At 35.2% G+C, this 13,970-nt stretch overlaps 1 protein-coding gene across 1 annotated transcript; it reads right to left on the bottom strand.

Moving 5' to 3' along the window:
• Positions 1 to 382: 382 nt before the first annotated feature.
• Positions 383 to 13,905, bottom strand: LOC122012334 (multiple organellar RNA editing factor 9, chloroplastic-like). The gene is made up of 4 exons (XM_042568834.1): positions 13,393 to 13,905; positions 1,052 to 1,149; positions 912 to 977; positions 383 to 838 (listed from the first exon to the last, which is right to left on the bottom strand). Exons 1-4 carry the CDS (start codon positions 13,899 to 13,901, stop codon positions 678 to 680), a joined length of 834 nt encoding a protein of 277 aa, XP_042424768.1. The 5' UTR covers positions 13,902 to 13,905; the 3' UTR covers positions 383 to 677.
• Between the last annotated feature and the right edge of the window lie 65 nt (positions 13,906 to 13,970).

Consider the following 13,970-nt stretch of genomic DNA (forward strand, 5'->3'; position numbering starts at 1 on the left):
TATTTTTATATATTTCCCCTGAAAAAAACTCACTGAATCGAACCCGAATCGTTTTTTGTTTTCCTTGTATAGGAATAGTTGGTGATAAAACCATAAAAGATGCATTTTCATGATTTTGAAATGGTAGAGAATAACTTTTTTTAAAAAAAAAAAAACTGACATCCTCTATATCACTTTTTACGATGTAAAAGAGATTCTCTTTATATATATTTGTAAAATAGATAATGATCATCTATTCAATCAATACATGTAAAGAAAAAATTGATTCAAAAATCCCACCTCCTAGAAATAACCTAATAAATATGATATTTATTATGAAAAATTTTTTGAATAGAATTCAAGATAATTTCTTCCACTTTAAGTTGCCAAGTATATCAACTCATGCAAGCGATAATAATCAATAAGATTAATGGTTAATAAGTTTAAACAGTCTCCGCTCATACAAAGTAGAGCTTCTTCTATTAACTGTTCGTGGCTGTCAACATCAAGAATATGAACCCACACTTCCTGTCACCCCCGCCCGAACATGGTAATGGCACACCTAAAAATTTGCAGCGCCATTGCCACAAGAGGCATCCAGCTAAATTCATGTAGCCTTCCAATATACGAACACGACAACTGATGATCCTAAAATAGATAATTGTAAATCAAGGCCGGTGAATGCTTCAGACTGATGCCTAAGCAGGCCCAGCCTGAGATGAATCGCCGCTTCTTTTCCTTTCTGGTGTTGGACCATCCCTGCGTCTCACGTATCTTCTGCTTTCATTCTTTGAACGTTGCTTGGGTTGATAAGTAGGGTAGGTACAGGGGATGATCTCCCCATTTATATATTTGTCACCTGAAATAAAGAGCATGAATGAGAATACATGGAAACCGGAAAGGAAAAAAATTAATGATTTACACTCACTAACCTCCATAATCTTTATTTTTGACATCAATATATGAATCAGGCAATACCCAAAGAACGCCTGGCAGTCCTGCATGAAACGATAGATTGTGCACACATATAGGATGAAACAAGGAAGTTGTGTTTCCATGGAACCAAAGATACCTTTGAATTTTTCTGATGTTTCTTCAGAGACAGTGCACTGGAACCCTGTATAAGTTGTTGTACTAAACGCATACATGTTCTTCTTGGCTTCTTCCATGCTGCTAAGAAGAAGTATGTGATTCATTGTAATGAACAAGGACGAACCCACTAGGACAGCATGTGGGAATCAAATAGCATGATAGAATTACTACATTTTTAACTACAACTTAACAGCAGACACCTTAATTCAAAAAAGCTACCTAAAGCAACTCCATTATATGATATGAGAAATTTACAGGTAATAATATATTTGAATGAATTTGAAAAGGCTGAATTTTCAGTTCCTTGATACTGGCAACTCGTCCTTTTCACAACACAATGAACATGCTGACTCTTTAAATAATGACCATAAGTTCAATTTCGTCCGGCTGCACTTAAGAGATGAAAATTTACCAGCTAATCTCTGCTTGAACAATTTATTCCCAGAAAAATAGATAATAATTGAACCAACTATGGTATCTATATTTATTCACTACCTCCAGATAAATACTAATCTCTGTTACTATCTACTGGGTAATAGGATAACCATAGGTAGTTTAAATCAACAAATAAGCCGTTATTGGCAAGTACTTATGCAAAAACATCCACATTAATCGTTTCTACTAAAACAAACACCAACTTCCGCTAGGCAGTAGTCAATTTGTCATAATCTGAAAAGATACTTATCCCACTAGGTGGGGTCAGCTATATGAAACCTTTTACGCTATTGAGCTCTATTTCCTCCTATATCATCATCTATACTTAAATAACTTTTATCTTGTTTTATTATTGCTAACCAAGCCTTTTTGGATTTTTCTCTTTCTCGTTTGATATGCGTGTTTCTCATAATTTCACATCGCCTATCTGGAGCATTTATTGGTTGTACATGCATGTACCATCTTAAACGTGTCTCTCAAGTTTTTCCTTAATAAATGCAATGACTGTCTCTCTAATGCTCTCATTTCTTATTGTGTCCATCCTCGTATATCCACACATCCATCTTAACATCCTTATCTTTGCAACTCTCATCTTCTGCTCATGCACTCGAGTCATAATCCAACATTCAACTTCATATAATATAGTAGGTCTAACTGCAGTTTTATAGAATTTTTCTTTAAATTTTAGAGGTGCTTTACGGTCACATAAAACACTCGACGCTCTCCTCCATTTCAACTATCCTGTTTATATTCTATGTACGACATCTCTCTCAATCCTTCCATCATTTTGCAAAAATAATCCTAAATATCTAAAGCTTTCGGTTTCGGGCAACTCATCATCTCCTATCTTAACAATTGCCTCATTATGTCTAATATTGCTAAAGTTAAATTCCATATATTCTGTTTTTATTCTACTAAGCCTAAAACCTTTCCCTGCTAGTGTTTTTCACCAAGATTCTAATTTAGCATTTACTCCTTCCCGTGTTTTATCTACCAAAACAAAATCATCTGCAAACAACATACACGTAAAAAGATAGGAACTTAGAGCTGATCCTTGATGTAACCCTATCTTTATTGGAAATGCTTCAATTACTCCGCCTGAAGTCTTTACTCTAGTCGTTACATCCTCGTACTGTTAGGATGTATACTAAAAGCCTAGCTTTTGGTATAAACATTTATCTAGAAATAAGAATCACATTGGTCAAATGTCTACATTTATGATAAATGTAGTTGTTCAATTAATTTATATTGTAGATAACATGGTGTGTGGTGTCACACACAGAGGATCATGTTATCAGGACCTTATAAATTATAAACAGTAGCTCACGACCATGATGGAAAGGAATAAACCATTGGAAGGTCGTAGTGTAATTAGGTATTAGTTTATCTTAACTATATAATTACACTAGTACACTTAGAGTGTATTGAGTAGGACCATTAGAGGTCGTTTCTTTTATACTGACTTTATAAAGGAACAAAGACCTCAGTTATTATGGAAGTGTGTGCTCTTAATCCTAATATAATAACAAGCACATATATTTGATATTTATTTCTTTAATTTATCAATGGGTGAGATTTAGTTCGATAAATCAATAAGCCCGATAAGTTGAGAAATGATATCACTTATAGTGTGTGTTGTTGATTATAGAAGGAAATTGTGTCCTAGTGATCTAGGTTGAGAATGTCCCCAAGAGGAGCTCATAAGGATTGCCATGTTAAATCCTGCAGGTGGACTTAGTCCGACATGACGATGAAGTTGAGTGGTACTACTCTTGGACTAAGATATTAATTAAATGAGTTGTCAGTAACTCACTTAATTAGTGGACATTCGACATCTTAAACACAGGGAGACTAACACACTCATAATAAGAAGGAGCCCAAAATGTAATTTGGGATTGGTGCGGTAGTTCAATAATAGTTCTCTAATGGAATGAATTATTATTGATAAAATTAAGTTGTGTGTTCGGGGCGAACACGGGATGCTTAATTTTATCGGGAGACCAAAACCAATTCCTCCTCTCGGTCCCTATCGTAGCCTCTTATTTATAGAGTACTATACCCACCTATACTCACCTTCTATACCCACCTAAAGGGGTCGGCCAAGCTAGGGCCGGCCTAAGCTTGGTTTATGGGTGGCCGACCCTAGCTTGAACCCAAGCTAGAGGGGGCCGGCCATAATAAAATTAAAAAAGAATTTTAATTTTAATTTTTATTATGTGGAAGATATAATTTATTAAAGAGAATTAAAGTTAAAATATCTCTCTTAAAAGAGTCTACAAAAGATTAAAGAAAGAGATTAGATCTCTTTCCTTATTTGTAGATTGGAAAGATATTTTATTTTCTCTTTGAAAATTATTCACATGTTAAAAAATTAAAATTATAGAAATTTCTTTTTATCAACCATGAAGGGATTTTTGAAGAAAAATTTTATTTTTAAAATTTTCGGAAACAAATAAGGAAGTTTTAATTGGTTGATTGAAACTTGTCTAATTTGTCTCTCTATGATGTGGCCGGTCATTATAAGTTTAATTGGGAAATTTTATTTTATTTTTCTCAATTAATTCATGTCAAGGAAAATTAAGAAAATTTTATTGTAATTAAATTTCCTAATTTACCAAAGCCAAGGAATATAAAAGAAGGGGTGGGGGTGCCTTCAAGGGTGAACAACCTCTATTATTTTTCTCCCTCTCTTATTCTTTGGTGTGGCCGGCTATCCTCTCTTCCCCTCTTCCTCTTTGTGGTGGCCGAAACTCTCCTTGGCTTGGAGCTCTTGTGGTGGCCGGATACTACTTGGAGAAGAAGAAGAAGGAGAGAAAGCTTGCATCCCTTGGAACTTGGTTGGTGTTTTTCCTTCATCCTTGGTGAAGCTCTTTTGTTTTGGCCGAACCTAGCTAGGAGGAGAAGAAGGTGCTTTGGTGGTTTCTCATCTCGGAAGATCGTTGCCCACACAACGTCCGAGATTAGAAGAGGAATACGGTAGAAGATCAAGAGGTTTTTCTAAAAGGTATAACTAGTAATTTTTCCCTTCCGCATCATACTACTTATTTTTGGAAATAATACCAAATACAAGAGGCTTACGATTCTAGTATTTCGAATTTATTTTCGATGTAGTGTTCTAATGTTTATTTCTTTTCCTTGTGATTTGATTGTTCCTTTCGGTTAACCTAAAGTTATTTTAGGAAATTAAATATTAGCTTTCCATAAAAGGTTTTGTCTAGTCGGTGGTGGTTGCTCCCATATCCAAGAAGGCCATGTGTCTCGCCACGTCAGTACTGGGAATCAATTATGAAAATTAATATTTAATGGAATTAATAACTTAAGTGATTTGGATCAAACGTGTTAAATTCCGCAGGAGATCCAAGTCTAAACCTAAAAGAACAAATAAATTAAGTTTTGGATCAAACGTGTTAAGTTCCGCAGGCGATCCAAAATTTAATTTAAAAGAACACATGGTAGCTAGGAAAAGGTTCAGACCTTTGTATTGTGGAACCTCTAGGTTTTCCGAGTAGCAACCAACAATGGTATCGAGTTAGGGTTTGCCTCGTATTTGGTATTAGTTTAATTACGCACATGTCATACATAATTTAGAAGTTAATAGTAGGATGTGCTAACTTCATGGATGCAGGATCCAACTATTATGGCTTATAGTTATTATGTGATTGGACCTCGATACGTCAAGGGCATTTTGTCAAGTATGCACGATTGTATTATAAAATACAGAGTCGTATTTAGTTTTATTAGGATTTTATTTTTGATCTAGTTATACGTACATTCCTTTTATGGAATATAGGATCGATGGATGTAAATTTTATTTTATGTTCGATCTAGTTTACATGTACATTCCTTCGAGGAATATAGGATAGAAAAATGTAAAATTCTATTTATGTCGCGGATCGAATCTTGCAAGGCCTGGAACTTTTTGAGGACCAGAGGCGCAGCGGAACAAGGAGCAAGATGGATGCGACAACTAGACCCGGTGGCAGTGGCCAAAGATGGCAGCAGCTAGGGTTGACGACACACGGAGGACAACAATAGATAAAAGCCATAATAGTTGAAAATTAGTTTTTCTGTTTATTGCTTTTTATGCTGTGACTGTGTGTATTTGTTAGTATGAATGTTAAGTAGACTAGCATAGTCAAAATTCCTCACTTTAAATAACTAAGTGGGAGAGGGATTTATTTTTAAATAAATTCCACGGTCTCCATTACTGGTTTATAAGTGATACAACAAGCTTACGCGTTGACTCTGAGTGCCTTCCTCCATATCGGATGAGCTTGTTTGCGGATCACTAAATTAAACTTCCATTTTTGATGATTATAGGAAGTTAATTAAGAGCGTGTGATCTTCCCCATCGGAAGGGGCATAATCTTATTAATGGACTTAGTGTCAAGTAATGGTATACACTTAGGCACGTCTAATAGTATACTCCCCATCGGAGTCACTACTATTATTTGTGCGACTGAAGAAAACCAACTATTAATTTGTCAAATAAATAAGTTGACAAGATAATAAAATTAAAAACCCCTCTTACAAATGTTTGATTTTGTATACGTCTACACTATCGTGACATACAAAATACACGGTGTTTGAGTTAATTTTATTTGTCATAAAGATTTATTGACAAGATAATTAATGGATAAACCCCTCCTCTTACAAATGTTTAAATTTTGTATACGTCCACACTATCGTGGCATGCAAAATTCACGGTGTTTGAGGTGTTGGTGAATTTAAATAATATTGTTTGAGGAATCAATGTTATTCTAAATTCAAAATGTTTTGACCAAATATTTGATCAAAGACAGATCAACTATTAATTCGTCATAAAGTAAAGTTGACGAGATAATAAAATTAATGGATAAAATATCTTTTTTGATTTTGTATACGTCCGCACTATCGTGGCATACAAAATTCATAGGGATTTTAAAAGAATTGATCTTGACCAAATATTTTTTGTGATTCTTAGGATTTAAAATGTTTGTCAATCCCCTAGTTGTTATACTATAGAAAAGACTTAGTAGTCCCAATTGTAATGATTGGAAATAGGACTTGGACATTAAGGTAGACTGTCTTCTTAGAACTAAGAACAATTTAGGTGTATTTAATTCATTAGTTGAAACATGTCTAGTGGTGTTATCTACCAGAACCTGGAGTGTAGATACAGATGCCATTAATCATATCTACAATTCATTGCAGGATTCTAGGAAACCCGACAACTAAATAAAAACACCGTCCACATGGGCATTACTGCAAAAGTATCAGCTGTTGCAGTGGGAGAGGTTTATTTTCTAATAGGAATAAAATATGGATTATTAGAAATTGTCTTTACATACTAAGTTTAGAAAGAACCTGATTTCAGTTTCTAAACTATTATAGAATAGATATTGTGTCTATTTTGATAACAAAGTTGATTATCAAGAAAAATAGGGAAGTTATCTATTCTGGTATGTTAGTTGACAATTTATAATCCAATAACTCCCACGATGCAACAAATGGAAATTATAACACATCTTCTAACTTTAAGAGAAAGCAACCTTCGGAAATGAACCAATTATATCTTTGGCATCTAAGGCTAGATTATATTAACTTGAGTATGATTCAAAGGATAATAATCAATGAACTCTTGGGTTCATTGGTAGTGGAAATCTTTCCAACCTGTGAGTCTTACTTGGAAGGAAAAATAACCAAGAAGCTTTTAAGTCTAAGGGGTATGGAGCCAAAGATATGTTGGAATTGTTTCATTCTGATTTGTGTGATCCTATGACTATCCAGACAAGAGGTAGTATCGAATATTTCATCTATTTTATAGACAACTATTCAAGATACAAATACATTTACTTAATGTGCCGCAAGACTAAGTGCTTTGAAGAGTACAAGGCTGATGCAGAGAAACATCAAAGTAAAAGTATCAAGACACTACGGTGAGATCGTAGTGGCAAGTACCTCTTGGGAGAATTTAGGAGTCACTTATCAAAAGTAGGGATTCAATCCCAACTAACTGCACCTGGTACACCCCTACAGAATGGTGTAGAAAAAGGAAGGTATAGGACTCTTATGGAAATAAGTAGATTGATGAGGAGTTATTTGGAAAATTACCAAATTCATTTTAAGGATATACTCGAAACGGAAGTGAACATAGTACCTTCCAAAGTCAGAACTCTCTACTCATTGCTAAATAGGCATAAGCCTATTTTGAAGCATATTCGGATTCGGGTAGTCCAGCACATATGATGAAGAGAGATAATGATAAGTTGGACAGGAATTCACTTGTTTGTGAGAAATGAAAGTAGGTTTATAGTCTTAAAAATCAGAAGGTCATTGTTAGTATCAATCACCGATTTTTAGAAAAGGACTATGTAATAAACCACGTGCCCATAAGTAAATTTGTTCTTACGGAAATAATAAAAGACATGTCTAATCTAGTACCAACTGTACAAGATGAGATACCACAAGGAAACTGCAACACGTATCACAAATGATACACAATTACAGAAAGTGTCTCGTCGTAGTGGGAGGGTTGTTAGGCAACCTAAAAGATTCATGTTTTGGGAGAGTTTTGGACTCGATCTCTGGAGGACACGAACCTGATCTCCGGACATATGACGAAACACTCCAAGATAAAGACGCAGAATTCGCAAAGAGTAATGAATAATAGAATTAGAATATATGTATTCTAATAAAACTGAACTTGTAGAACCACCAAATGGTGTAAAAGCCTTTGGGTGTAAGGTCCATAATAGGAAAAGAGGGATAGACAGGAAGGTAGAAACTTTCAAAGCAAGACTTGATGAAAAAGGAAACTTTTTCACTGGTAGCCATGCTTAAGTCTATCTGGATTCTTTTATCTATTTGGCAAGTGGATGTCACGACAGTATTCCTTAATGGAAGTCTTGAAGAAAGCATCCATATAAAGCAACCAGAAGGGTTCATTGCAAAAGGCTAAGAGCATCTTGTGTGCAAGCTCAATCAGTCTATGGATTGAGGCAAAGCTTCAAGGTCTTGTAACATCCGGTTTATCAAAGTAATCTAGACCTATGGATTTATTTAAGTAACCGAATAAGTCTTGTGTAAAAGGTGTGATGGAAACGTGGTGGTATTTCTTGTACTATACGTAGATAACATTTTTGGTAGTTGGAAACAATATCAAAATGTTGTCAGAAGTAAGGGTATGGTTGTCCAAACAATTCGATATGAAGGACTTGGGAGAATGAATATATTCTTGGGATCAAAGTAATAAGGGATCGCAAGAAAAAAATATTTTACTTATCTCAAGCTTCATATATTGGAAAAAATCCTTGCTCGTTTTAAGCATGCAACACTCCAAGAAAGGTTTCTTACCTTTTTAGCATGGAGTAACTTTATCTAAAGAAATGTCTCCGTAGACATCAAAGGAGATAGAGGAAATGAAGGCAGTTCTTTATGCTTCGGCTGTTGGAAGCCTAATGTATGCTATGCACGAGATCAGAAAACTGTTTTGCCAAGGGCATAGTTAGCAGATATCAAAGTAACCCTGGACAAGGACATTGGACTGCAGTAAAGCATATATTGAAGTACCTTAGAGGCACTAGAGATTATATGCTAGCTTACAAGGCAGTTAATTTGGACCCTGTGGGTTGACGAATTTTGACTTCCAATCGGATAGGGACAATAGTAAGTCAACCTCGGGGTTTTGTGTTTACTTTAGAGGTAAAGTCATAACTATGGAAGAGTGATAAGCATAGGTGTTTTTCTGACTCCACCATAGAAGATATGGCAAACCTCCGAGGTAGCCATAAAAGTCGAACGACTCAATAACCTCAAGATAGACTTAGATATGATTTGGTTTGTCAAAGATTATTACAATTTATTGTAATAATATTGGTGCGAGCAAACTCGAAGAAACCATAAGTCTATAAGGCAAGTAAACACATAGAGAGCAAGTACCACCCAATACGAAATCGTATAAACGAGGAGAAGTTGTTCCGCCTAGATTACATTAGGTGATGACCTATAGATCCTTTCACTAAGGTCCTTAAGGTAAGAGCTTTGATGGACACGTTGAAGGGTTGGGAATCGGATGTATGCAGCAGATATAGCAGCTTTAGTATTTAGAAGAGATTGTTATATCTATACTAAAAGCCTTCTGTATAAACATTTATCTAGAAATAAGAATCACATTGGTCAAATGTCTACATTTATGATAAATGTAGTTGTTCAATTAATTTATATTGTAGATAACATGGTGTGTGGTGTCACACACAGAGGATCATGTTATCAGTACCTTATAAATTATAAACAGTAGCTCACGACCATGATGGAAAGGAATAAACCATTGGAAGGTCGTAGTGTAATTAGGTATTAGTTTATCTTAACTATATAATTACACTAGTACACTTAGAGTGTATTGAGTAGGACCATTAGAGGTCGTTTCTTTTATACTGACTTTATAAAGGAACAAAAACCTCAGTTATTATGGAAGTGTGTGCTCTTAATCCTAATATAATAACAAGCACATATATTTGATATTTATTTCTTTAATTTATCAATGGGTGAGATTTAGTTCGATAAATCAATAAGCCCGATAAGTTGGGAAATGATATCACTTATAGTGTGTGTTGTTGATTATAGAAGGAAACTGTGTCCTAGTGATCTAGGTTGAGAATGTCCCCAAGAGGAGCTCATAAGGATTGCCATGTTAAATCCTGCAGGTGGACTGACATTACGATGAAGTTGAGTGGTACTACTCTTGGACTAAGATATTAATTAAATGAGTTGTCAAGAACTCACTTAATTAGTGGACATTCGACATCTTAAACAGGAGACTAACACACTCATAATAAGAAGGAGCCCAAATGTAATTTGGGATCGTGCGATAGTTCAATAATAGTTCTTTAGTGGAATGAATTATTATCGATAAAATTAAGTTGTGTTGGGCGAACACGGATGCTTAATTTTATCGGAGACCAAAACCAATTCCTCCTCTCATCCCTATCGTAGCCTCTTATTTATGTAGTACTATATCCACCTATACCCACCTTCTATACCCACCTAAAGGGGTCGCCAAGCTAGCTTGGAAATCAAGCTAGGGCCAACCAAGTTTATGGGTGGCCGGCCCTAGCTTGAACCCAAGCTAGAGGGGGCCGACCATAATAAAATTTAAAAAGAATTTTAATTTTAATTTTTATTATGTGGAAGATATAATTTATTAAAGAGAATTAAAGCTAAAATATCTCTCTTAAAAGGGTCTACAAAAGATTAAAGAAAGAGATTAGATCTCTTTCCTTATTTGTAGATTGGAAAGATATTTTATTTTCTCTTTGAAAATTATTCACATGTTAAAAAATTAAAATTATAGAAATTTCTTTTTATCAACCATGAAGGGATTTTTGAAGAAAAATTTTATTTTTAAAATTTCCGGAAACAAATAAGGAAGTTTTAATTTGTTGATTGAAACTTGTCTAATTTGTCTCTCTATGATGTGGCCGGCCATTATAAGTTTAATTGGGAAATTTTATTTTATTTTTCTCAATTAATTCATGTCAAGGAAAATTAAGAAAATTTTATTGTAATTAAATTTTCTAATTTACCAAAGCCAAGGAATATAAAAGAAGGGGTGGGGGTGTCTTCAAGGGTGAACAACCTCTATTATTTTTCTCCCTCTCTTATTCTTTGGTGTGGCCGGCTATCCTCTCTTCCCCTCTTTCTCTTTGTGGTGGCCGAAACTCTCCTTGGCTTGGAGCTCTTGTGGTGGCCGGATACTACTTGGAGAAGAAGAAGAAGAAGGAGGGAAAGCTTGCATCCCTTGGAACTTGGTTGGTGTTTTTCCTTCATCCTTGGTGAAGCTCTTTTGTTTTGGCCGAACCTAGCTAGGAGGAGAAGAAGGTGCTTTGGTGGTTTCTCATCTCGGAAGATCGTTGCCCACACAACGTCCGAGGTTAGAAGAGGAATACGGTAGAAGATCAAGCGGTTTTTCTAAAAGGTATAACTAGTAATTTTTCCCTTCCACATCATACTAGTTATTTTTGGAAATAATACCAAATACAAGAGGCTTACGATTCTAGTATTTCGAATTTATTTTCGATGTAGTGTTCTTATGTTTATTTCTTTTCCTTGTGATTTGATTGTTCCTTTCGGTTAACCTAAAGTTATTTTAGGAAATTAAATATTAGCTTTCCATAAAAGGTTTTGTCTAGTCGGTGGTGGTTGCTCCCATATCCAAGAAGGCCATGTGCCTCGCCACGTCAGTACTGGGAACCAATTATGGAAATTAATATTTAATGGAATTAATAACTTAAGTGATTTGATCAAACGTGTTAAGTTCCGCAGGAGATCCAAGTCTAAACCTAAAAGAACAAATAAATTAAGTTTTGGATCAAACGTGTTAAGTTCCGCAAGCGATCCAAAATTTAATTTAAAAGAACACATGGTAGCTAGGAAAAGGTTCAGACCTTTGTACAAAATTTTTGTACAGTGGAACCTCTAGGTTTTTCGAGTAGCAACCAACACTTACATATTCTTAATTAGTTTAATATATGTTACGCTAACGCTTCTCTTTTCTAGAATTCTCCATATAATTTCTCTTGGATTCTATCATAAGTTTTTTCTATGTCAATAAATACCAAAGTCCCACTAGAGATTTATTGAAAAATTATAATTGTAGACAAAGTTAAATATAATTCAGATTAACAAGGTCCCACCAAATTTTGCCTTCAAAACCTCCATTATATTCAAAGTGCAGCTAGCTAACTACTGTTCCTCATGAACTAGACAATTTTGTATATGTATGCAGCTCTGCTCAACTTATACTAAGAGATAAAAGAGCTATTACCCTTGCTGAATTTACATCATCAGCTATATGTAATTGTGCCCATCAAAATTTTGAATAATGAATCAATGGATCTCGTTTTTTTTCCCTTCATTTCCCCCTTTTTTAAATTTCTTTTCAAAGTCACTTCAGCTAGGAGAAAAATCCAAATAATAAGATGTTAACTTGTTTAAGGGTCATGAAAAAAAGTCCTCTTTTATTCAAAGAGGGGACTATTTGGCTCCCCTTATATGTGGAGCTTTTGTATAAGAGGGGAGAAATCTTAATCCATTCATTTATTACCTTCTCGGGCTTCCTCCATTAGATCTAATTCTAAACTCTAAATGGAGGGATTATTCCCACTCCTCTCCTCACTTTGCCTTGATAATAGGTATCCTAAAAAGGAGAAAAATCAATACATGTTAAGGCAATGTGGTAGAATACAAGACATCAGTCAGAAAAGAATATCAGAATATGTTTTACATAGGCACGGCGACAAACGTTCAACAAATTTCCATTGTCTAATTAATATTCTGACAAATTTAGGAAATGCTTTTGTCTAATCTTTTTAAACCTATGTACTTAGAGTAAAAGAATCTTTCATTTGTGATTATAATATTTAATTATTTATTATCAAAATATAATATAGAACAACAGAAATTAACGATTAGAAGCCTACTTGTGATCAACTAGGTAATTTTATCCCATCACACAACAAAACTAACATGTTTAAGTCTAACATAGGTTAAACACTTTATACCTGAATTTGGTTCCATGAAACTCGAAAAACACTGAGTTTCATCTAAGGTTCCTGTTCAAATAGGTTGACCTAAATTTTACCAATAATCCACTTTTCTTTCTTATTTTATCCAACTTTCCCACAACAGTTATAATCATTGTTTAATAAAATGCATGTGTTTAATTTGTAAATGTTTCTTTTTGATGAATTAAAAATTTCAAACTAAACAAAGAACGCACCAGGTAAAAAACATGATCAATTCGTTAACCGTCCAAAAAACAAACCCTAAGCGACGGTAAGCATAACGCAGGTCTAAAAGCATGAACTTAATTGACAAACCAGGTTAAATTAGAGCAGAAGATTGCACCTTCCGAGAACAGTGGCAAGCGTGTCCAGATATGTCTCGATCATCTGCTCCCGCGTAGGAGCCGGCTCCTTGGGAAACTCCATCACAATAAGCCAATGATTATAATCGCAGCCAGGAAGCAGGATAGTCTCCCTGGGCTCGTTGCCGCTGCCGCCACCCCTCCTTGACGAATAATCAGAACCCACAGCAGTCGCGCGGATCACCGAAGCCGCCGCGCGGAGGCCGGAGGATAGAGGGGCGACGAGGGCGTGGCGAGCGCAGGGGAATTTCGAGGCGGGAAGCGGGAGAAGAAGAGAGAACTGTGGGATATTGGAGGTTAATAGGGGCTTCTGGTGGATCACAGAACATGAGGAGAAGGAAATCGCCGCAATTTGAAGATGAATAGAGAGTGTCGGGAGACGAGGAAGAAGATAAGGTATAGGAAAAAGAAGATACCTGCGAGAGATGGGTTTAGGGATTTCGCTCTTTAACTTGTACTTAGCGGTCTCTTTAATTGGCAGTGAAGACATAACTGAGCATAATTTTTTTTTTATTGTAAATTTCGGGTTTTAAAAAAGCAATCTCATTTGTTACTTAAT

This window comes from Zingiber officinale, chromosome 8A (genome assembly GCF_018446385.1).
Source record: "Zingiber officinale cultivar Zhangliang chromosome 8A, Zo_v1.1, whole genome shotgun sequence".
Classification (NCBI taxonomy): Eukaryota; Viridiplantae; Streptophyta; class Magnoliopsida; order Zingiberales; family Zingiberaceae; genus Zingiber; species Zingiber officinale.